The sequence below is a fragment of the Lithobates pipiens genome, unplaced genomic scaffold (assembly GCF_037356315.1).
Source record: "Lithobates pipiens isolate NorthernLeopardFrog02 unplaced genomic scaffold, aLitPip1_a1.2 Scaffold_28, whole genome shotgun sequence".
In the NCBI taxonomy this organism is placed as follows: domain Eukaryota; kingdom Metazoa; phylum Chordata; class Amphibia; order Anura; family Ranidae; genus Lithobates; species Lithobates pipiens.
Window position 1 is genome coordinate 39,536,237 of NW_027507789.1, and position 25,634 is coordinate 39,561,870.

General features: G+C 42.5%; 1 protein-coding gene across 2 annotated transcripts in view; it reads left to right on the forward strand.

Annotated features, from left to right (window-relative positions):
• PPP1R16B (protein phosphatase 1 regulatory subunit 16B) overlaps nt 1–8,231 on the forward strand; it is a 123,921-nt gene extending 115,690 nt beyond the window's left edge. For both annotated transcript variants that reach the window (XM_077459123.1, XM_077459122.1), the window contains exon 11: nt 554–8,231. In XM_077459123.1, coding sequence (XP_077315249.1) covers nt 554–1,030 — 477 coding nt within the window. In that variant the 3' untranslated portion in view covers nt 1,031–8,231. The remainder of the gene's footprint in view (nt 1–553) is intronic.
• Nucleotides 8,232–25,634: the final 17,403 nt, after the last annotated feature.

Here is a 25,634-nt window from a genome sequence, read left to right on the forward strand (position 1 = left end):
TAACTATTCATATACAAAAAAAAAGAATTAAATGTATTTTTAAATTAATTTGGATTATCTGTCCTGATTTTAGCATTCTGTAATGCCATGAACAGCATCAGGCTGTGAGAGAGAGGACCTGCAGTGGGAGCCAATCAGGCTCCGTTACAGTGCACATTTGAACAAAGTGAGCAGAGTGATGACCTTATCCATCCGCTGCCACTGCTTCATTGCCCAGTCAGCAAATGGAAGTAGGTTCCTGATCAAGCTTTGCCAATGTGCCAGTAGAGGTCAGGGGGCCAGCTTTGTTGTCCAACAGGGTTGTATGGATCACAAATCAGGCAAGACTGGATTACAATTCCTCCCCCAATACAGTTCCTGTGTTTGAGCTGCTTTCCTGCAGTTCTAAAACAAGCATTTTCCAGCAGAAAAGAAGAATGGTCTATTTTATATAAAACACCATAAGACCATTTCATATAGGATCTAGAGAGGTAATAGATGCATGGGAAGAAGTAAGATGGTAATCTATTTAGTGACAGCAGCATAACAGTGTATTTGATGTTTGTCTTTACAGAGTAAACCCTTGGATCCTGACCCAGTCCGAGGAAATCACGATAACTTTTCAGAAGTCCAGTACCATAATGGTTTCTGCTCTCCAGTTCCTCCTTTTTATTGTTCTCAAATCATTCCTGACTCACCAATTCCTACCCCCCTTTCCAATGGCAGCTCCAACTACTCCCTGTCCTCGTATACACAAAGCCCTGTGTGGAGCAGCATCTTGGACGAGGCCCCAATTACACTTTCTGAGCTGAAGCGGCAGAGGATGGCAGCAAAACAGAGCAGGTACCTGACACGGAGTACAAGTGAGTTGCTTGGGTCTGGCAATGTAGACTACGCTAGTGATCCTGGCACACCCCCATGGTGTTCCAATGGTACGCCTGTGTACTATACACCCACTAGTGGGGATCCCCCAATTTTACGGCTAAAAGCTACATCTGAAGAAGAAGAGGAAGAAGCCAGCAAAATCTTACGATGCTGTCGGCTGTCATGACTTCAGCTTCTATACAGACCTATATCTGTGTTATACGCAGAGCAAAGTGTACATATATAATCTATATGACCAAGAGTTTGTGGACACCTGACCATCTCAACTATATGAGCATGCATACATACCATTCCACAACCATAGACATTAATATGAAATTGACCCTCTTCCTGTTTTGTGGCTTTGGTTAGCATCCACTCTTCTGGGAAGGCTTTCCACATGATTTTGGAGTATGTCTGTGTGAATTTGTTCCCATTCAGTCAAAAGTAAATTTATTAGGTCGCTCGCAATTGACATTCCCTTTCATTAGGTGTTCAGTACGGTTGGGGTCAGGGTTTGCAGGACAGTCGGGTTCCTCCACACTAAACTTGTCAAACCATATCTTTATGGAGCTGACTTTATTCAGGGGTGCTAAAACAGAAAAAGTCCTTCCTTTAAGCGGCTAAAGATAAAAAAAATAACAAACATTGGAATGAAATTGCACATATCGGTCGTCAAAGAACGGTTGTGAAACCCCTCTTCCTGGGTCCCCCACTGGCACTCCTGGCCCCTCCTCTCTGTCCAGTGCTGAGCCCCACTGCTGGGTCCATTGACACAGACATTGGTACTCAGTCCCGCTCCCTCCAAACTGGCTTTGATTGACAGCACTAGGAGTCATTGGCTCCCGATGTATCAGCAAAGTCTGTGAGACCCAGAAGTGAGGGACAAAAAGAGCTGCAGATGTGCACAGTGCTGGTTGGAATGAGGGCTCAGGTAAGTAAAAGGGGGAGTGAGTGGGGTGCTGATACCCAAAAAATTTTTACCTTAATGCAAAGAATGCATTAAGATAAAAAATGTTTAGACGTTAGAACCACTTTAAGCTTTTGCCACAAGGTTGTAACCTCACAATTATCAAAAATGTCCTTGTATGCTGTAGCATTAACAGTACCCTTCACTAGAGTTGAGCTGAACTTCAAATGTTGTTAATTACGGTTTAAATTTCATGGAATTTTGTGGCCAAATCTGAATCCAGATTTCAATGTAATTTTTGCTGCTTGGATTGGAAAAGGACCAAAGACTGCTTTGAGGCATGTTCTGCCTTTCATCTGCTCCTGCTGTTGTCTGTGCACCCTTAGGTTGACTTCCAATGTCACCAAGTCCCACCCTTCTATCTTAGTATGCCTTGTAGAAGTGGCTATTTTTTGGCCAAATCATCTCATCAACAGGACTGCCAAGATCTTTCCGAGACAATTTTGAATCATTTGATGCGTTTTCCATTGACTTCAGAGGGACTTGTGCTTCAAAAATTCAAAATTTCAGATGCTTGTGAATATTTAAAAAGTTTGGCTGAACCACAACTGACTAAACTTTTAATAGGTTCACTCATCTCTACTCTCCAATGGAAACATCTGAACTGAATATTTAGAGGGGGGAGAGTCACCATAGTTTTGGCCATATAGTAGATGTGATGGTCAGGTGTCCACAAACTTTTGACCATATAATGTCCTTTTGGAATGACCATATGTATAGAAATATTTGTACAAATACATGTATATAGACTGGTCTATGAGTACTTACACAGAGAGTGTAATTCTGTACATAAAGTGTATTAAGTTTTGCATACAGTAGATATTGTATAAATGCAACTAAGTGTATCTATGTAATACAGCAGAACACCACTTGATATGTATTTTCCTTTTGATGGGGGAGGGCAGTTGACTGGGTGGGATATGTTCCAAATCTTATTCTATCCATGCAAGTCCTGTTTGGCTCTGCAACTGAGTTTTCATCGTAACTCACGGGTTACATTGGATTGGGGAACAGGATGGGCTGGTGAGTACAAACCCCAACCTAAGTCATACTTAGGTGGAGTTTTTCATTAAAGAGAATCAGCCACAAATATTTTGATTCAGATTACTATAATAGTAGTTGAAATTCTTACAGAAGTCTGTCACTGATTCTTTTTAAAGTAGGTGCATTTTAAATGTGTCTCCTTGTATCACAGAGGTGCGAATAGCCTGATTTTTTATATATTTTGCCATGCATATGTATGGCCTTTCCCCTAGGATATAGACGTTTGCTAGCAAACCAAACAAACAGATCATGTACAGAATAGTTCACATTGGTTGTTCAGCACCTAAAATTGATTAGATGGGGGAATTGTTGGCTTCGCATATATCATGTGAAAATGATCAATCTGCCCATGTTTTAAACACATTTATTACACATGAATATATTTTCAGTAATGTGAATATGTGTATGTTATATTTTTTTTTCGTTGCTATAACGTGACTTACAGTATTTATTTGATGCAATGATGTCAAAGACTCCACATGGCTTACTCTGAAAGTGTTCTGTGATGGATAGTGTAAGTGCCTGCCAGCACTTTCACCTATAATCTGTTTATCATAAGGAAACAAAGGCTAAACCTACCATATGGTCTGAAATAAGAACTGTCTTAGTTGTCCTTAACCACAAATTACATTTAGGGCCGGTTCACACAGCGATGCCCGGCGAGGCGTCTCCGACTTACCTCGCCGCGACCTGCGGGGAGCTCAGCGGCGACTTGCAGAGGACTTCTGTATAGAAGTCAATGCAAGTCGCCCCCGAAGTCGCCCCGAAGTAGTACAGGAACCTTTTTTCTGAGTCGGAGCGACTCGAGTCGCTCCTCTCAGAACGGTTCCATAGTACTGAATGGGGGCGACTTGCGGGAGCGAGGCGAGCCGTGTCGCCTCGCCTCGCCTCGCTGTGTGAACCGGCCCTTAGGCCCACAGAAAAAAAATGGATGTTCAAAATGTAACTATTTAGTCTGATCAAGGTGGAGTTGTACAAACCAACTGTTTTAAATCAATTTGGCGTTTACAGGACTTTTACTAAAGTAGTGGCCCCTTATGCCGCGTACACATGATCGAATTGTCCGGCGTACTTAGTCCGCCGAAGCGCATTTCACCGGACAATTTGATCGCGTGTGGGCTTCAGCGGACTCTCTCAGCGTAAAGTTCGGCGGACTTAGAAAGTATTTTTGCAGTCCAATCTTTCCGCCGGACTTGGGTTTCATCGGACAATACGTTCGTCAGTGTGCTAGTCCGGCGGACTAAGAATGACGCATGCTCAGAAGCAAGTACGAGAAGGAAGCTATTGGCTACTGGCTATTGAACTTCCTTTTTCTAGTCCCGTCGTACGTGCTGTACGTAATCACGCTAGCAAACGCCGGACTTTCTGTGTGTCCGTGTGTGGCCAAGTCCGTTCGGTAGAAAGTCCGCCGGACTATCCGCCAGATTGTTTGCCGGACTAAGTTTGCCGGACAATTCGATCGTGTGTACGCGGCCTTACTGTCACATTCTGAAATAATAACTTAAACATCCAACAGGAAAGTGAGAAACTCATAATGGGCAAACCCTGGAACAACCTCAACAGAGTCTGTAAAACATATAAGAAACTGTTAGTTGGTTTACGTTTCCAGCATTTACCAAAGACTGAAATACGGTTTTGGAGGAATGGCATTTTAACAAACCATGTAAGTGAGACAATTTGAACACTTCAGTGTGACTTTTCATAAAAAAATGTAGAGCCAATTAAACTAATTTTAAAGCAACTTCGCCACTTAAATAAAAGTTTCAAAAGAGGTTCCTCTGCATAGAAGATATTACTATCCTGCAACCTGCAACGCCAAACTCTTCTGAGAATTCCTACATCAAAGCTATTGGTTACTAGACTAAACATAGTCCCGTCGTAACGAAATAACGTCATCATGTCCGATTTTCCGACAACTTCATCCGACCGTGTGTATACAACAGTTTCGGACAAAATCCGTCGGACAAAATCCGACGGATTTGGTTGTCAGAATCTCCGACCGTGTGTACAAGAGCTAAGTCAGGGGTGCCCAACCAGTGGCCCCGGGGCCACATGTGGCCCGCGGAGCCTTCTGTTGTGGCCCGCGGCCTCCTGCTCTGGGATGGTTGCTTGGCACGCCTGGATCGTTCATCCCAGAGCATCAGTGTTGTGAATGAAGCCGGCGGTAGAGAAAGCAGGAGGCTGCGGAGCAGAGCCACATAAGCCAATACTTCCTGTATTGTGCTGGCACCTGCAGAGGGATACCAAATATGGGCATATCTGTTCCGCAGTGGTTAGTGGGCTGCTTTCAAACTGATCCGCAGGTGCACCCCCACCTCCAATCTGATTTGCTAAAACAAGAAGGGAATCCACCCCCTTCAGCCTGGGAGGTTAGGATTGAAGGGCCCATAGAGTAGAGTGCGCTGTGTCCATGTACGCTCTCCATATGCAGAGTGGACACAGGCCTGCCATCCGCCCGCTCCAATCATTGTGGCCCGCGACCGGTTACCAAGTAACTTAAGTGGCCCTCGCTCTTCAAAAGGTTAGGCATCCCTGGTCTAAGTAATTAAAGTGTGCAAGGTAAAATGGTCTGATCTATAGTAGCTAATCCAAAACTTATTTTATTTTCACCTTGGATTGGTTGAAATGGGCAGGAAAACCTTCAAACAAGGCCTAGTCTAATAAAGCGCAGAAGTCTAACATAGTTATAGAAATTATGAGAGATATGTATATGTGTACAAATCAATGTGTATTTATAGAGTTTTAATATGCTTACAGTAATTTGTTCACAAATTTCAACAGTTCAAAGAAAACATATGATACAAAAATGCATAAGCATTGGTTACCTGCACTGGATGTCTTTGTGATCAGTGTATCCAAAATCTTAGTTTGGGCAACCCCAATCTGTATTGGACCTAAGGAGCAAGTCTACTTGATTTTTTTAAATAAATAGCCTAGGAATTTGACTTTAATAAAATTAATGGCTTCACTGACCAATAGATAATCTTGGGAGGTAAGAGCGGAAGCTAAAAAGGCTACCTTTTACAGAAAAGGTAACCATTTGCATATACATTGAAAATTCTTTGTACAGTATATGAATGTACTGATCATTTTGACATGCAATGTTAGAAGGTATCTTCTACTCATGCATATTTTATCATATGCTCAGCTTTAATTGTCCAGGTTAATGACAGCTTACCTTAAAGTGTAAGTAAACCACCCTATCATTTTCAGCCAAGGTAGCTGCCATCTTTGCTTCTGTTTAATCTACAACTGTCATGATGCTGCACATGTGATCAGTTATGACACCAGCCATTGGATAGTTTGACAGTTCAGTTGAGAGCACAACCAATGGGAGTGTTACATTTCTGGCACGTGCCGGTAATGAAACTGTTTTATGGATGGGTTTACTTCCGCTTTAAAATAAAACCCTATGCCCAGACTATGCACACTAAAGAACTTACAAATTAAACAGTATGAGCACTTTACAGCAGCTCTAATTCATCTCTGTGGCTATAGGCATTGTGGAAAAATTCATCTTCAAAGTTCACAACAGAGGAACCGAAATCCTAGCCATATTCTATAGATAGCAGATCTTGGAAGCCCACCATCCTTCCAATATAGGCACACGGCAGGTGTTTCTAAGCTGTTAGAAACCAACTGAAATCAGACTTTTTGTGATATTTGAGGATTTTAATAATTAATTACTTTACAGTACAAGCAGCTAGAGAGGTACAGGATTGCTTATTTTAAAACCCTGTTACTGCTTGTGAAGAATATGTAAACATAGTCTGGAGACAGGTGTACTTTTAAAAAATTGTATTTTGTTTGGATAGAGTGAGGAAGGGGTGAAGCCAAAACTAGTTGGGCTTTAAAGGGTAAGTTTATTTATCATGCAAACCCCTCAATCCCAAACCAAGCAGAAAGAAGTAGGATTTTTCTGACTTTCATATGGGTGGGATAGAAATGTTTTTTTTTTCTGTAAGTACACTTATCTTTTGACTAAACATGTATATTCCTGTGCAAAGAAGGATGTATATACGGTATGTAAAAAAAAAAAAAAAGTTTATGTTTAAAATATATATTTATTTTGTGCATTGCATTTGTTCATACAAATGCAGAGTGAAGATTATATCACAGGTACTGTATGCAAGATAAAACGTTGTCTCCAGCAGGCAAAATGCAGTGACCCACGATAACCAGTCAAAAACCAACTTCAATGTCACGCCTGCGTTCTAAGTAAGTGAAAGGAGGAGTCTGATTGGTTAATATGAGTCTGGTGTACTATGATCAATATATTGTTTCCTGCTTTATTAAACAAAGCGTAAAGTGGATGAGATTTTTGAATCCTAAAAACATGTGGCCTCAAATTTTTCTTGTGTTTTCTTATGCTGAGCTAATAAAATATGTATGAGCTGAGCATAATACCTAGCACACCTAACTTAAAGGCACACACACCACTGTGTCCACACCAAAAACAAGCAGCGCCTTACCCACTTTTTATTTAATTTTATTTTTTGCTCACTCTACCACAGTGGTAGTATTAGCCCTTGTACACACGGTCGGAGATTCTGACGGAATGTGTCCGATCGGACCATTTTGTCGGATATTCCGACTGTGTGTGTGGTCTCCATCGTACACCGACGGACCAAGTTTTCCAACTTGTTGGTAACATTTTCAGACAAAATGCTCCGATCGGACATACTCCAATCATGTGTAGAGAATTTCCGATTGGACAAAGTGCCACGCATGCTCAGATCAAATTCCTACATCAAAGCTATTGGCTACTAGCCTGATGGTAGTCCCATCGTAACGAAATAACGTCATCACGTTCTGAACGATCGTATTTTCTGACAACTTCGTCCGACCGTGTGTATGCAACAGTTTCGGACAAAATCCGACTGATTTGGTTGTCGGAATCTCCGACCGTGTGTACAAGGGCTTAGTGAAGGCAGGAGCTTATCAACAAACATTTCTTTACATCTTGTCCATAGCATGGAACATCTCTCCTTTGTACGATCAAAATATTGTTTAACGCTCTATTAAAAAAGGCAGAAAGTGGATGAGATTTGTGGTTCCTAAAAACATGTGGCCCCAAATTTTTCTTGTGTTTTCTCATGCTGAGATAATAAAATATGTATGAGCTGAGCATAATTTTCAGTTTCACTGATTCCTTGTCATAAGAGTGTGGTACAGTGTATGTTTTTCAAACATTGCTACGGCTTGAACTAGAGAAATAACTAAAGCCAAGGAGTTAAATAAGAGGGTCAAAAGGCTTGTGTATGTGTTATTTTACTTGCATTCATTTTTATCCACAATTTTCATATACAATGTTAACGTGATTCTGTTATTGGAATAAAAACATGAAACTAAGGTCTCCAGGTAAAGAACGGAATTGATACTCGCTTATCCTATCATTTATGTTGCCAGTCTTCACTTTGGTGCAAAGTTATGCTTGCTGAAATACCGTATATTTAGTATCTGACATTTCTGGGAGTATTGAATGCTTGGTCACGTCTATGTTCTGGTTCCTTCCACCAGCTACTATGTCACTACAGGGGCCAAAGGGTGGAACCACAGCACTCAGCAGTGGCCCAGGCATCTCACACACCCAGAGGTAGTAATGTTTTTGTTGTGTAACTGGGGAGTTCAACTGCTCTTTAGCACATTCCTGGCCAGCCCACAGTGAATTACCTTGATCCATGTACTTTCAGCATTGAGCCCTCAGGATCCCAAAATTGGTCACCAGGGGCGGACTGACCATTTAGCCACTCAGGCACTGCCCGAGGGCCCCAGACCATTAGGGGGCCCCATCAGGGTTGCCAGCCTCAGTAAAACCAGGGACAGGATGTAAAAATCTGTGTTTTTTTTTACATCTGTCTCTGAAATATCCCTTACTGACATCCTTTTGGTCTAAAAATCCTGAGGTTATAGCTGTCCCACCTCTCCAGTGCCTTCTCAGCCCAATAGAAACATGTCTGTGTATACGGTGTGTACATGTATGTGTATACTGTGTGATTGTATACTGTGTGGCCCCATAGTCTCTGATTGCCTGGGGGCCCCATAATCTGCTATTGTTCAGGGGCCCCATGAGTTGTCAGTCCGCCCCTGCTGGTCACTTAGGGAACACCTAAAGGGTAACCAAGTCTGGCCAAACCAATACTCCCTGGGAAACTTTCACAACTGTCCTAGACCTAGTTGGTAATGGACCCCACTGTGACTCCAATGCAAATGGCTGTTTACAGGAGACATTCCCATGTAGGTTAGAGAAAAGAGCAACCCACACCAAAGAGTGGCTTCTCAAGAGTTTACTAAATTAAAGGGGTTGTAAAGGTAAATGTATTCTATGCATTAAGGTGAAAAAACATCTGACAGTGCCTGCGCCCCCAGCCCCCCGTTTTACTTACCTCACCCCTCAAAAATCCCGCGCTCGTCCCCCGACGTCCTTTCCACCGTTCAGCCTGGCCGCTGATTGGCTGGAGTGGATGGATGGAAATCACATCCACTGACGCAGTGCGCCGGGGGCGGGGTCGTGTGATACAGCGAGCGGCTATAGCCGCCGGCTGTATCACGGGAGCGCGCCTGCAGATGCTTCTCACCATGCGATGGAGCTCACATGAACGTGAGAAGCACCTGCGGGAGGAAGCCGAGACAGCCACCGAGGGACCCCAGAAGAGCAGGTTCGGGGCCACTCTGTGCAAAACGAGCTGCACAGTGGAGGTAAGTATAACATGTTTGTTATTTAAAAAAATTCACTTTACAATCCCTTTAATAATGTAATGTACACGTATCCAGGTGTTAGAATGGCCAAGTCAAAGTCCAGACCTGAATCCAATCGAGAATCTGTGGAAAGAGCTGAAAACTGCTGTTCACAAACGCTCTCCATCCAACCTCACTGAGCTCGAGCTGTTTTGCAAGGAAGAATGGGCAAAAATTTCAGTCTCTCGATGTGCAAAACTGATAGAGACATACCCCAAGCGACTTGCAGCTGTAATCGCAGCAAAAGGTGGCTCTACAAAGTATTAACGCAAGGGGGCCGAATAATTTTGCACGCCCCACTTTTTCATTTTTTTATTAGTTAAAAAAGTTTCAAAAATCCAATAGATTTCGTTCCACTTCACAATTGTGTCCCACTTGTTGGTGATTCTTCACAAAAAATTAAAATTTTATATCTTTATGTTTGAAGCCTGAAATGTGGCAAAAGGTTGAAAAGTTCAAGGGGGCCGAATACTTTCGCAAGGCACTGTAGAGACCTTGTGTTCCTCCACCTTCCGTTGAGAATGCCCCACAGATGCTCAATAGGGTTTAGGTCTGAAGACATGCTTGGCCAATCCATCACCTTTACCCTCAGCTTCTTTAGCAAGGCAGTGGTCACCTTGTAGGTGTGTTTGGGGTTGTTATCATGTTGAAATACTGCCCTGAGGCCCAGTCTCTGCAGGGAGGGGATCATGCTCTGCTTCAGCATCTCACAGTACATGCGGGCATTCATGGTTCCCTCAATGAACTGTAGCTCCCCAGTAATGGCAGCACTCTTGCAGCCCCAGACCAGAACACTCCCACCACCATGCTTGACTGTAGGCAAGACACATGCTTGACACCATCTGAACCAAATAAGTTTATCTTGATCTTATCAGACCACAGGACATGGTTCCAGTAATGCATCTCTTTAGTCTGCTTGTCTTCAGCAAACTGTTTGCAGGCATTCTTGCGCATCATCTTTAGAAGAGGCTTCCTTCTGGAACGACAGCCATCCAGACCAATTTGATTCAGCGTGTGGCGTATGGTCTGAGCACTGACAGCCTGACTCACCACTCCTTCAACCTCTGCAGCAATGCTGGCAGCTCTCATACGTCTATTTCCCAAAGACAACCTCTGGATATGAAGCTGAGCATGTGCACTCAACTTCTTTGGTCGACCATGGCGAGGCCTGTTCTGAGTGGAACCTGTCCTGTTAAACCACTGTATAGTATTGGCCACCGTACTGCAGCTCAGTTTCAGGGTCTTGGCAATCTTCTTATAGCCTAGGCCATCTTTATGTAGAACAACAATTATTTTTTTAAGATCCTCAGAGAGTTCTTTGCCATGAGGTGCCATGTTGAACTTCCAATGTTCAGTATGAGAGAGTGAGAGTGATAACACCAAATTTAACACACCTGCTTCGCATTCACACCTGAGACCTTGTAACACTAAAGAGTCACATGACACCGGGGAGGGAAAATGGCTAATTGGGCCCAATTTGGACATTTTCACTTAGGGGTGTACTCACTTTTGTTGCCAGTGGTTTAGACTTTAATGACTGTGCGTTGAGTTATTTTGAGGGGACAGCAAATGTACACCGTTATACAAGCTGTACACTCACTACTTTACATTGTAGCAAAGTTTCATTTCTTCAGTGTTGTCACATGAAAAGATACAATAAAATATTTACAAAAATGTGAGGGGTGTACTCACTTTTGTGAGATACTGTATATATATATATATATATATATATATATATATATATATATAGTGCCCCCCTATCAGGGCAGGGCTACCACAAAACCAGAGTCCTAAAGTCACAGCTCGCACTCCACCAATGTGGACATTAGTGGTCAGCCAGGGGAACTACAATGGACCACATCTGTGCCCCACCTTACATTTTCATTGAAGGTAACAAATCCCACAGTGTATAGATTTAGAACTGATATTGTTGACCATTGAAAGCCTCTATTTCTCATGAATTATTTTATCTCTACCTGGAATGGCTAATTTTCCTGTTCTCCTCAATAGATGCCTTGTAGAAGCTCTCTGATAGAAGTTAGTGATATTTTAGGATGAAAAAACAAAGCCATCATTCTTGTGAAGTGGGATAACATGCTATCTATGCTGTACAAAATGTAAGTTGATTGCATAGCTGGTACATAAATGGGAAGAGCACTTTCATATTGGGCCTGTGGACCTCAGTGGCCTGGAAGTTGTAGCCCTCTCTAGTCACTTGCTGTTATGCTGTAGGAAAGTAAACCTACTGCGTTGGAATATGGAAGCTGCCCTTGCTTACCACTCCTTCTAGTTGCCTGGCTATTATGCTGATCCATTGGCTTCAACATTTTTATAAGGAATAATTTGTCAGATTAGGAGTTTTGACTATACTCTAAAGCAGCCTTTCTCAACCTTTACAACACAGAAGAACCCTTGAAATAGTTCTCCGGTCTCGAAGAACCCCTGCTAAATTTTCGAAATCTACAACTCATGATACTGGTCACTGGGAAGAATGGTCCTTACACTTGTGGTCATTGGGAAGAATAACCTCCGTACGGATAGCTAAAAATATCAATGGTGTCAGTGGGAACTTATCTGAGAGGTAGAAATTGCCCAATGCTGAAGGAACCCCTAGCAACCTGTGGAGGAACCCTAGGGTACCACTGAACCCTGGTTGAGAATCACTGCTCTAAAGTCACTGACTGCATGTTCATTCTAGGCCAGTAATCCCAATGGACTCTTTTTTTATTTTGTATAGAGTAAGGAAGAGTTCTAACCCCTGCTGTCACTAGGATTACCAGAACGAGTGTCACCATTGGAAGCTTTTCCCTCTATTCCTGTTCTAGTGACAAACCAAGACTTAGGATTTTCTTTACCTTCACTCTCTGGAATAACAGTAAACAGGACAAATAGAAAGTTTGAATCTCCATAATGGGGGCACAGACAGCAATAGAAACCTGAAGGGTGTTCTAGTCCCTCTCCACTCTATCCAAAGCTAAAAAAATAAAGTTTTGCATTTAGTTATACTTTGAGCCTTCACATAGGGAAAAAATGGGTCAGAGCAGGCGAATGTAGTGGGTAGGCAGTTTCCATCTACAATATGTATAATAAAGCTATTTCAAAGAAAATTGCTAAAGTCACATGGTCATAGTGGCTGTGACATCGGAGGCAGATGGGAAGAGTCCTATCTCAGTTGGTACACATGGCTGGCAAGAGCAGCCTTCAGGGAAAACGGAGTGGTAGTCTAGTTTTGATCAATCTCACATTTTCACAAGAATGTCTCCAATGACAGCTTTATTATTTAAATCATAGGGTTCAGGGTTAGCTTTAAACATATGCTACATCTGGGCATAGACATGAGATGGATTTTGTCTACACAGTGGAATCTTGGACTATTGGAACAATAATTTGCTGTATGGACACCAGCAGACCCCCCTTGTCAACCGAGGAATATAATTATCAGTCATATCTGCAAACCTTGTCCAATTGTTATGATTTTCCCTGACAGCATTGAAGGCGTTTGGTTGCACCCCCCCCCCCCCCCCCCCCACTTCATTCAGATAAACCTGTTCCGGCTGGCTTGTTCTTTAAAGTGGAAGTAAACCCATCCATAAAACAGTTTAATTTCTAGCTTGTGCCAGAAATGTAACACTCCCATTGGTTGTGCTCTCAACCAAACTGTCAAACCATCCAATGGCTGGTGTCATAACTGATCACATGCGCAGCATCATGGCAGTTGTAGATTAAACAGGGACAAAGATGGCAGCTTCCTTGGCTGAAAATGATAGGGGGTGTTTACTTCCACTTTAAGTTTTATGGCCTCCCTATTTTAAAGCAGAGGCCATGCGGCTCAGATTAGGAAAATCACACTACAGGTTTTTTATTTAAAAAAAAAATAGACATTGTGCCAAACTCTTGTAAACGTTATTATTATTATTATTATTATTATTAAAGAGTGTTTATTGCCATATGCACAAAACAATAAAAAGGAACAAATTACAGTGTACATATGGGCAAAATCAAGTATAACAATGCTTTTTCAATACAAGGCAGGTATTCCATACATCTTTTACAAATATCCGCATGTGTACAGACAGCATTTTGTTGCGTTTTTTTTTCTTTTTTTTCCCTTTTTCCTTTCCTTCCTCTCCCCAGGATGGATGAGCTACAACTCTTCTACTTATATTATACAACACTTGATGGTTTCATCTGATTTCTCATATCCAGTTGAAGGAAAGCATGTAGCGTCCCATAACTACCCCATAAACCTTCCAAAATAATATGCAATTTCTCCCCCTAATCAAGGATTGTCACCAACTGTTTCCATGGATTCCACCCACCCAGCCCAAATTCTAGTAAACTTTTTTCGACACCCCCTAGAATCATGTGTAATTCTGTATAAGGTAACATTAGAGTTGACCAAAGATTTCCAGGCTGATAATGTAAGGTAATCTGTCCTAATCCAATGTATTGCAATCAATTATTGGACTTAAAAAAATACCAATCTTAAAAGTGTTCTCATATTCGTTCCCATATGCTCATCTTCTATTATTCCCAAGAGCCCAACCATAGGACTGCATATGCAAAAAGGTAGGTGTACAAACTGCGCCCTAAATAACACCACTCTGCGCCTTTTGGAAAGATACTTTGATGTTTACAAAATATGCAGGTAATACACCTTTAAGCAGCTACTATATTTAAAAACAATGTAAAAAAGGCAATATTAAAAAAGTTCACAAATAAGTGTTCCTCTGGAATATTGCAGCAGCGCTTTTTTATGCCCACATGTAATTGTGGACACTCAGTTCAATCAAAGAACACACAGTCTTATGAAATCTCATAAAACAGTAGAAGTAAAAGAGTGGCTCAGTAAGAAAGTCTTTGCTGTACTCTGTATGAAGCTTTCACCAAAATTTCACCACGTGTAGCAACGAAGCTCCCATATGGGGATGCACTCACCAGATACCGGTAATAATAAAGCCCTTCAATACAAACTTTCTCCACTCTTCCCCTGCTTCTCTGATTATCTCCACCAGATGTCAGTAATGCACAACGAGGGTTCCAGAAATATGTGAAAAGTAAAGGAATATCCACATAGTGTGATCCCATTTAACTTTTTTATTAATTCCAGAAAACCCCCCAAACATTAATAAAACTAATAAAAAAGTTAAATGGGATCACACTATGTGGATATTCCTTTGCTTTTCACATATTTCTGGAACCCTCGTTGTGCATTACTGACATCTGGTGGAGATAATCAGAGAAGCAGGGGAAGAGTGGAGAAAGTTTGTCTGTATTGAAGGGCTTTATTTATTATTACCGGTATCTGGTGAGTGCATCTCCATAGGGGAGCTTTGTTGCTACATGTGGTGAAATTTTGGTGGAAGCTTCATACAGAGTACAGCAAAGACTTTCTTACTGAGCCACTCTTTTACTTCTCCTGTTTTCTGAGATTTCATAAGACTGTGTGTTCTTTGATTGAACTGAGTGTCCGCAATTACATGTGGGAATAAAAAAGCGCTGCTGCAATATTTCAGAGGAACACTTATTTGTGAAGTTTTTTTATATTGCCTTTTTTACACAGGACTGCATATGTTCGGAAGGTCAAATGTGTCCACAATAAACGGAGTGACCTGGGACCAAAGGGGGAAAACTCTATTGCACTCCCACACCATATACAGGAACGATTCTTCAGCTATCAAACATTTATGATATATGGGAGTCTCCCTCTTCCCCATTTCAAACAATCGAAGAGGCTTTTAATACATTTAGTGTAGATATCTCAACTGGATCATCTTGTCTCTGGCAGAGATTTACTGTATTCATATAAGAATTAAGTACCTCCTCCCGCAGATCGTCTCTCAGTTCTGGTATAACCATATTTCCTTAATTCTTTGGGTTTTCCTACTCTCCACCCTTATTAAAGTAGAATAGTACAGTGATACCTCGGTTTTCGAAATAACGTTTCGCAAAAGACGAGTTATATAAAAAAAAAAAAATCCTGACTTGATATGCAAGCGCTGCCTTGCAAGACTCAAGCCGCTGGTGTATATATTACCATATGTGGCCAGATGTCCGGGGGCACTGGTGGCTCCGAGCGCTTCCTGGAGAACTCGGAGATGCTCACAGACACTCGGAGACACTCCCAGCTGGGTGGGATGGGCGGAACACGCGTTGGAGCATCAGAAAGTGTCAACAGTTCACGAGTGTCTCCGAGTTCTCCAGCGCCCCCCCCCCCCTCCGCTCTTATGGCCACATACAGTACTGCATACACCATATTGGTACATCTTATGCCACGTACACACGACCTGACTTTGACAGCAAAGGCCTGACAGAGCGAATCCGTCGGACAATTCGATAGTGTGTGGGCTCCATCGGACCTTTGCTGTCCAAAAATCTGACAGACTTTAGAAATAGAACATGTTTCAAATTTTTTTGCCGGAACTCCGCCAGACCCAGTTCCTATCGAGAAATCCACTCATGTGTATGCTAGTCCGACGGATGAAAACCGACTCTAGGGCCGCTATTGGCTACTGGCTATGAACTTCCTTATTCTAGTCCGGTCGTACGTCATCACGTTCTAATCCGTCGGAATTTGGTGTGATTGTGTGTGGCCAAGTCCGTTCATTCGGAAAGTCCGTCGGAACTCCGCCGAAAGTCTGTCGGAAAGACCGTCGGACCTAGTCCCTCAAAAAGTCCGCTCGTGTGTACGCAGCATTAGAGTACTGCGCCTCTAAGTGTACCAATATGGTTACATTTAATGAAGGTACCACATGGATTTTGCTTCTAATTCCCTTGTGGAGGCTTCCATTTGTGAATGGATATTTTATGGTTACACAACCTAATTGCTATAATCTTTTTATATGGACTATAAACTGAAGGACCTAGGAATACATGGTTGTGGAACAAATAATTTTAGTTTCCATTATTTCTTATGGGGAAACTCGCTTTGATATACAAAAGCTGTGGATTACAAGCATGTTTCTGGAACAAATTATGCTTGCAACCCAAGGTTTTACTGTATACGTATATATATCAACACTAGGACACTGAAGGTAAATTAGGCTCTGATAATTCAGCACGGGACCTACGTAAAGTATGCAGAATCATAAGACATCTACTCCTCCTATTTGTTGTCAAAAAATCAATATTAACTTAGTAGTGTCTGGAAACCTCCAGGAGTGTGTGCGCATTGCAGAACAAGTAACTGAGAAAACACAGTCCTCAGGAATCATTCCACCAGCCTGACATTAATAGTTAAATCAGGGTAGTTCCTCCTCATCTCGGTTCTATAAAAGATCCGCTGGAACAATGAAACAAACAAAAGTCATTGAAATACCTGTCCGAAGGTTTATGAGCAGCTGGTATAACTTAACAGAGAATAACAGTTAAGTTATGTTTTTTTCACCTTAATGCATAGGATGCATAAGGTGAAAAAACACAAAACTTTACAACCCCTTTAAGCCCTTGTACACACGGTCGGAGAATCCGTCGGAATGTGTCCTATCAGACAGTGTTGTCGGATAATCCGACTGTGTGTGGTATGCATCGGACTGATTCCGTCGGAATATACGTCGGACCAAGTTTTCCAACTTGCTGGAAATATTTTCCGACAAACTGGTCCGATCGGACATACTCCGATCATGTGTAGCCTACTCCGACGGACAAGGTGCCACGCATGCTCACATTCAAATTCCGACACGGAAGCGCTCGCTCAGGTAAAACTACTGCTCGTAAGCGATATAGCACATTCGTCACGCTGCAATGTTAAAAATTCTTTCATGAAGCGCATTCTCTTGTTCTTTACAATGCTGCAAGAACGAACTTCTTTTGATGCTCATAGTCACAGACACTTCTCCCAAACGTATTTCATTACTCTTTTTTTAACCATTTCAGCAATACAATTTTAGTTTGCGTCACATCTACACAATTTTATATTTTGTTTATTCTTTTTTGGATGCTTTTTTTTTTTGGATTCCCTAAAAATCTCCTTTAAAGACAGTTTGCTCATTTCTCCTTTTTTTGGGGTGTTTTGTGTGTGTAAACTTACCACAACATTATTGTATTTTTGAGATTTTGTTTTTATTTTTTAATCTACAGGAGGTTGTTTAGTGTTGGTACTCCTTGTTATTCATTTCACTTATTTTTTGGGAAATGTACCTGGCCTTTTGGAAGGAAAACACACACACACAAGTATTTCATCAATCAAAAAAACCTTTATTTTGGTCGCAATAAACCAAAAAGAGGAACGCAGCGCTGGAGAAACTTGTTACTTTGGTGCAGCCTTTGGCCCCCAGGGCAGACATGAACAACTTAGAATATAAAAAATTGGTGGCCTGAGGAGTACATATCTCAGGGAGAGAATTCTGGTCCCGAAGTCCTAGAGAACAGGAAATTCAGATGCCATTTATGTCCCCAGGATGTGGTTCTTCAAGAGGCTGCATCTTCTGGCAGACCAGACTGAACCCAGGCCATCACTCACTCCTCTTCCTTGGGCACTTCCCACCAGGCATCCTTCGAGGCTGTGGCTGGGCTCCTGTAGTTGGGGCAGGAGGAGGAGGGCGTTGGTGGACCTCCTGGCTGCCACTTGCCACAGCCTCCCCCCGACTGAGGTCTTCCTGTGTATGAAAAGGGGACATAGTTTTAGTTTTTTGATCATCAATCACACCATTTTGTGCTCCTGACTTTTGATAATTAAATGTTACCAAATAGAACAGACTATCATTCTGAGCCCAGCATTTTTCTTTCCTGTCCCAATCATTTTTGGTCACTGCTGTCTCTTGAGATGTAAACCACTTTGATAAATCACAACTTACTGATCAATAAGAACATCTAGTTAACATCATTAAATGTAACACAAGAAATATGTTCAACAATGCAATACCTGTCTCAAGCTGGGCCCCACCACATGGTGCTGCCTGGAAGGCCCAGGTTGGACGTTGGAAGCCTCAGCTGGGGGTGAAGGATGCCTTGAAGGAAGACTGGAGAGTGGTGGCCTGAGTGGTGGTCTGGGTACCCCCTGGTCTACCAGAAAATGCAGCCTGTCAAAGTGAACCATCCTGGGGTAATAAACGGCATCTGTATCTCCTGCTCTCAAGGACTCCAGGTGCTTCTTTCTCTCCCTGAAATATGTAATCTTCATGGCCCCAATTTTCCTATTCATATAGGCCATGTCTGCCGTGGAGACCATGATCCGCACTAAAGAAAGCAGTTTCTCCAGCGCTGCGTTCCTCTTTGTTATGTCGGCATAAAACTCGTTGTGGAACTGCCACAGGCAGGGCATCTCCTTGTAGAGTTCTAGGAATAGCCCCATAAAATTTTGATTTTGGAATGGATCCATATTGTCTGCAAGACACAACACAAGACAAACCCTCAAATACTAATAATGCCATTAAAACCCTCCTAATCTTGTCCCAACATCGGCCTATATAGAAGCAGTCTAGTCTAGTGAAGCACCAAGGTAAAAATGTTACCTTCGTTTGCACGTTCGTCACGTCTGCGCCTCACTCTCTTCCCAGATCGTACGGACGATACACGTGTATTGCGTTTTATATACAATGCGCATGCGTGAAACTCCGCCCGCCCCTGGCGTTCTTTCTAGACTATTCCCCGCCCCTTCACTTCCGGTGCAGTGGGGAGAGCACATGGCGGAGAGAACGCAGGTGCGCACTAATAATAGTTCCACTAACGAGGAGGAGGGTGAGGAAAGCCCGGAGCCTGAAACGTCCCGATCCAGGAAGAGAAGATTTAAGGCCTCAAATATGTATATATATATATATATATTTTGGAGAGATGTTGGAGATGGTCGACATATTGAACAGGACCGACTATGATGGTAAGTATGGACCTTACCCAAACCCAAATATCAGAAAGGCCAAGATCATGTCTAAAGTTGTGAAGAGTCTTCATAAGAATTGTGGGGTACGCCGATCCAAGGATCAACTGAGAAAAGGCTGGTCAGACCTGAAACTGAGGGAGCACGAGCAGTACCTAAGGATCAAGCGTATTCTTAAAAAAAGTAAGTAGTTGTCGTGTGATTATTCTTGCTTGCATACTGCTCCATGTGCTTTGATTTCATGTTGTGCATTTTAAAATGGCCACTTTCAAGTTCATGGTTTCATCGTTCTGCAGGTAAGTATTTCAGCTTAACAAAGTGTCCCCAATAATGTTCTCACCTTGGAACTCGGCCAAAAAACACAATTGTACAACACTTCCAAGCAATGTTTCAGATTCCTATTTCTGCCCTCTGTGTGCTAATTATTCTTTGTTTACATTCTCATAGGGGAGAGAAGACTCGGCAAGTATGAGGACACCAGGGACCACACCCCTCCCAAAGAAGGCCAACTTCCAAAAGCACAAACAGAGGAGCAGGAGCAGGAAGAGGAGGAGGAAGGAGAGATCGTGGAGGTTGGGCAAATTGTCACCACAACAGGTGAGTGTCGGAGAATACAGCTTCTGGTAAGCTCAGCAATGTATGTCACCATATTTTTATTACATGGTGTGTTTTTTTGCTTTGTTTTGTAGGTGATGTGGAACAAGATTCCCGTTTTACCAGTGAAAGTGCCCAGATCCTGATCGGGGAGATAATGGGGTGCAATCAGGATTTGGAAAATATCCAGCAAAACATCAATGATGTTAAAAATAAAATGAAGAACATCATTGATGTTTTGGGGAGAGTGTGAAACACCAAAAACTAGATAGGGTTTTATTTTTGCTATTTTAAAAACAAAATGTTGTATTTATTGAAATTACAAATTTGGAAGATGCACAGAGTGTGTAAACATGCGCTATCTCACTTCATGGGGGATCAATGTATGTGTTTTGTGTAAAGTGTCTGAGATGAAGGGGTTGCAGCCCCAAAGCATGTACATTGATCCCCCATGATGGGAGATAGCACATGTTGACACACTTTGTGCATCTTCCAAATTTGTTTTTTTTCAGGAGTGACACCCCATGTGATGAAGGCAATATCAGCCCAGTTTGTACATACTCATGTCTGATATTGTCTTCACTTTTCAAAGTTGAACTTTGTAAGTTCCTGTGTTCTGTATTTTACGGTTTGATACATGCCTGTTTACACAAAAACAACAAGTAAACAAAATTCTGATTAAATTCTGTTTTGGATACACACAATTTCTTGGTTTGTTGTAAAAACCTTTTCGAAACGCACATGTGAATGTGCTTGTATTAAAAAGTTTAATTATCAACAATGTGTGGCTTCCTTTTTCATTGCGCAAAAAATGTATTTGTAGTCAAATTTTAGTTTGTGCTGAGAAGGAGTGTGATTTACTAAAGGAAATTCCACTTTGCACTCCAAGTGCAGTTTCAGGTGTACTTTTGCAGTGCACTTGTAGTGCATAGTGGATGTGCCTTTAGTAAAAAACACCCACAGTGATGTGTAAATTTGGACAATCATGCCATTTTCCTGCCATGGTGCTGAAAATGAGCACGATTTTGGTAAGTAATGCACTACATACATTAGTTACAAAAAGAAGGTGTGTGTGTAGCAGACCCACAACATAATAACATTATCTGAAGAAGAGACTGTCCCCTCATCTCGCTCTGAACTTGGGTTTCCACTGTTGGTGAAAAAGGCACAACTTAAAAAAAACTGGCAAAGTGGGAGGCCACAGTCTGCCATTCCTGTGGCGTTGAAGGAGACTGTCAAATCAACATTGACATTGACAAATCAACATTGCAAGCAGATGAGACACTCACATTTTTGGTCAAAATTAGTATAACATTTTGGGAACAGAGTATTTAAAGCCTAAAGTATAAGGTCCCCTTATGAGAGTCATCACCCCCCCCCCCCCCACCCCATCTGATGGGCCCTTGCTAAAAAATGAGGGGGGATGTTTAGGACAGGTAACCCTCTCCACTTGATTGAGAGCTGAATGCCTAAATAATGTGTGATACTTTGGGAAGCCCCTCCTTAGTTACACTATTGGCAGCCCACCGGACAGGTAAGAAGTGTCATAATAACTAAATGAAAACAAAATGGAAGCACATTTTGACATTCTGCTATTACATATCAAGAAAATGAATCTGTTTAAAAAAAAAAAAAATAGCATTTGAAAGTATTGAGGCAGGCCCTTGCACTACATGCTTAGGTGAACTCGTCCATAAATGTGATCATGAAAAAGGTAGGTATAGTGTGTATTGGGTTTGGTCAAGTCATCAGATAGAGGATTGCTATCAGCTGAGCTAGAAGTTGGGGAGAGGGGGATTCCTAATGAGTTTGGCACAACCCCAAAAATTTGAAAAATGTCACTCTGCATGAATTGAAGCACACACATCACATTTGTAGACATTTTAGGGGGTGTTTAGGGGAAAGCAATACTATGGAGCTGACAAAAAACATTGGTAAGTGACTAGACTATAGTTTTATGGGCCCAGAAGAGCATGGTGGGGAAGTTAGTGAGGCAAATATGCCTGAGGACAAAGGGAGAACAGGTCTCTGGAATAATGATCCCCAGAGCCTGGGGGGAGATGCCTGTAGAGAACTTGAGGTCCTGAAGGCTTCTCCCTGTCGCCAAGTAGCGCAACGTGGCAATGATCCTCTGCTCCGGAGTGATGGCTTGCCGCATGCAGGTATCCTGCCTGGTGATATAAGGGGTCAGCAAAGCCAGCAGACGGTGAAAAACGGGGTCCGTCATCCCGAGATAATTCCTGAAATGTTCAGGATTATTCTCGCGGATCTCACGGAGCAAAGGCATGTGCGAGAACTGGTCACGCTGGCGCAACCAATTCTTGGTCCACAAACGCCTCCCCTCCCTGTTCATGGACCGGGCTTGTGTCAAAGTAAGAACCCCAACACGAAGCCCCTGCACAGCACAAACTCTACGACGAGTACGTAGACGAAACATGTTTGGAAAATGGTCGGTTCGTCAGAAGAGACACCAGAAAGCACGGATAAACAGCAAGGCCTGAAAGAATGACCTGAATAGCAGAAGCAAGCAGACAATAAAAATGCCTTTCAAAGCGTACTATACCAAGATATAGTCCACAATGATCAACAAATACTTAATGACTGCACGCACTGATTATCAGATACGCAAAGACAAGCAGAAACCGAAGAGCAGTAGCGATCTGAATCACTAATGTGAAAAGCGCGAATCGTCTCTCCCCAAACTTCTACTAACACGAGATCAGCAGAAGGAGCCCAAAGGGTGCCGGACGTGGTGCTGAACTTCCCTTTTCTAGTCCCGCCGTGCACGGCTTACGTCACCGTGTTCTTGGCAACCACAAAATCCGACAACTTGGTCCGACCGTGTGTATGCAACAGTTTCGGACACAATCCGTCAGACAAAATCCGTCGGACAAAATCCAACGGATTTGGTTGGCAGAAAGTCCGACTGTGTGTACAGGGGCTAAGAACTTGCAAGCAGGCAGACAATAGGCATTTACTGCAGAAGAGACATACAAGGGGAGATTTACTAAAACTGGAGTACTCAGAATCTGGTGCAGCTCTGCATGGTAGCCAATCACCTTCTAACTTCAGCTTGTTCAATTAAGCTTTGACAATAAAACCTGGAAGCTGATTGGTTTCTATGCAGAACTGCACTAAATTTTGCACTCTCCAGTTTTAATAAATCCCCCCCCCCCCCGACCTAGTGTCTTCTGCAATAAAAAGTGTACATTTTCTACACTATAGTTCCACTTTAAGACTACTAAATTGTTGAATTGAATATTCATAATTCAGGGAGTGCAAGATTTCCAATAATAAACTGTTGGACAGTCACTGAGAACTGCTAACAAGGCATATATACAAGGCTCAAAAATGCAGAATACCTAGAAGTATTTTTTCTTAGGGGCATTTTTTTTTCATAAAGCATGGCTAATTTTTTAAAGTGAGCTATGTATTTCTAGCTGTTTGTAAAGTATTTGTATTGAGGGCTCCAGTCAAATGAGAAGGCAGACTAAAGAGGAAACTAATGACATTTAGAGTCTACAACCAACTAAATTCTAAAGGTGGAACAAGCAAGTGAAATCTTATGCCCCGTACACGCCGTCGGACATTCCAACCACAAAATCCGTCGGATTTTTTCTGACGGATTTTGTCCCAAACTTGTCTTGCATACACACGGTCGCACAAAATTGTGGGAAAATCCGATCCTTCTGAACGAGGTGATGTCAAACACATACGTCGGGACTATAAACGGGCCAGTAGCTTTCGTCTCTTAGTTTATTCTGAGCATGAGTGGCACTTTGTCCGTCGGAACTGGCTACACACAACTGGAATTTATGTGATCGGGTTTTGTTGTCGGAAAATTTTAGATCCAGCTCTCAAACTTTGTGCGTCAGAAAATCCGACAGAAAAAGTCCGATAGAGCCAACACACGATCGGATTTTCCGCCAACATTTTTCCATCGGAAAGTCCGACCGTGTGTACAGGGCATTAGTCCCTTTGCAATCTCACTGTAGCACTGAGGCTTTTCCACCAGATTAGTAATGTGCTGGATGCTTTGTGCCAGTTTGATTTTAAAGTCTCTAACATAAGTTTCACTAAACCGTTCTACTATCTGATCTGTAGCTAGCTAAGCTGCTTAGGTAGTCTATAAAACTCATTGCCTGTCTGGCCAAGTGGTCCCTTGTGTGTGGCTTCCTGCTACGTTCCGTTACGGTGTCTATGCCGGAAGTGTAATCAGATCGGAAATCACTAAACAAGTGTAATATTCTCTTCTTTACTAGTTCTTCCCTTGCTATAAACATAAAAATAAATTGTTTGTTTCTCTTAAACTATTATAATGTAATATACTTGACCAGGGCTTGATTTTCATCACTAGAGTCTCTGGGCTAATAACCTTCATAAGAATTCTCGTCTAGGATTACCTCTTTTACTTAGGATAGTTCAACAATTCCTGATTCTACCCTGGCTAAAAAAAACCAAAAAAATTCAATGTACACAAGTATTAAAAGCCTTTGCCATGGCGCTCAAAATTGAGCTCAGGTGCATCCTGTTGACACCGATCATCCTTGAAATGTTATTAAAACTTGTTTGGAGTCTACATGTGGTAAATTCAGTTGATTGGATATGATTAGCAAAGGCACACACCTATCTATAGAAGGTCCCATAGTTAACAGTGCATTTTAGAGCCAACACTGTATCTTAGACTAGGCTGACAATGCCCAGGCCTAGGGCAGCACTTTGCAGGGGGGCAGCAAGGAAAGAGTCCCCACCGGCTTGCGCTACACTGCTAGTGTAGTGCCAGTCTTATGGGGAGGACTGGGCTGAGGGGCAAATGAGTCTAGCTCCCCCATAAAGTGGCCTCACTGCTTCTGGTATGGGGGGGCTGGCATTCCGCAACTGTGGGGGGGGGGGGGGGCCACTTCTAACTGTCCTCTCATCCTGGACCACAAACCTTCCTCACTGTGCTATGTTTTCTTCTGCACCATCTTATATATCTTCTTAGTCCTCTCCATAAAATTATCAGAAATTTGTGCTTAAAGTAGAACTATAGGCAACACTGTTGTTTTCATTTTGGAGTAAGGGAGGGTTATAGCCCCTGTCAGTTTATTTTTTACCATTCCTGTCCCATAGCCAAACAGAAAGTTAGAGGAAATCTATGCAAATTAAGGGACTCCATTCAACCCCCCCCCCCCCCCCCCCGGCCCTCAGAACTAGTGTCCCCACTCGAAAGTTTCAGGGCAGGTCTTAAACAGCAAGGGGTGTGGCCTTGACAGGAAGGGGTGTGTAATATTTAAATTAGGGGATGCATGAGTTTAATCAGGCCCAGGGCAGCACAAAACCTAAATACACTACTGATCAGAGCACAAAACAAGCCATGAAGTCCAAGGATTTATCTGTAGACCTCTGAGACAGAATTGCATCGAGACACAGATCTAAGGAAGAGTACCAATACAATTTCTGCAGCATTGAAGGTCCCAACAAGCACAGTGGCCTCCATCATTTGTAACTAGGAGAAGTTTGGAACCACCAGGAATCTTCCTAGAGTGGGTTATCCGGCCAAAACGATCGGGGGAGAAGGGCCTTAGTCAGGGAGGTGACCAAGAGCCCGATGGTCACTCTGACAGAACTCCAGTGTTTCTCTGTGGAGAG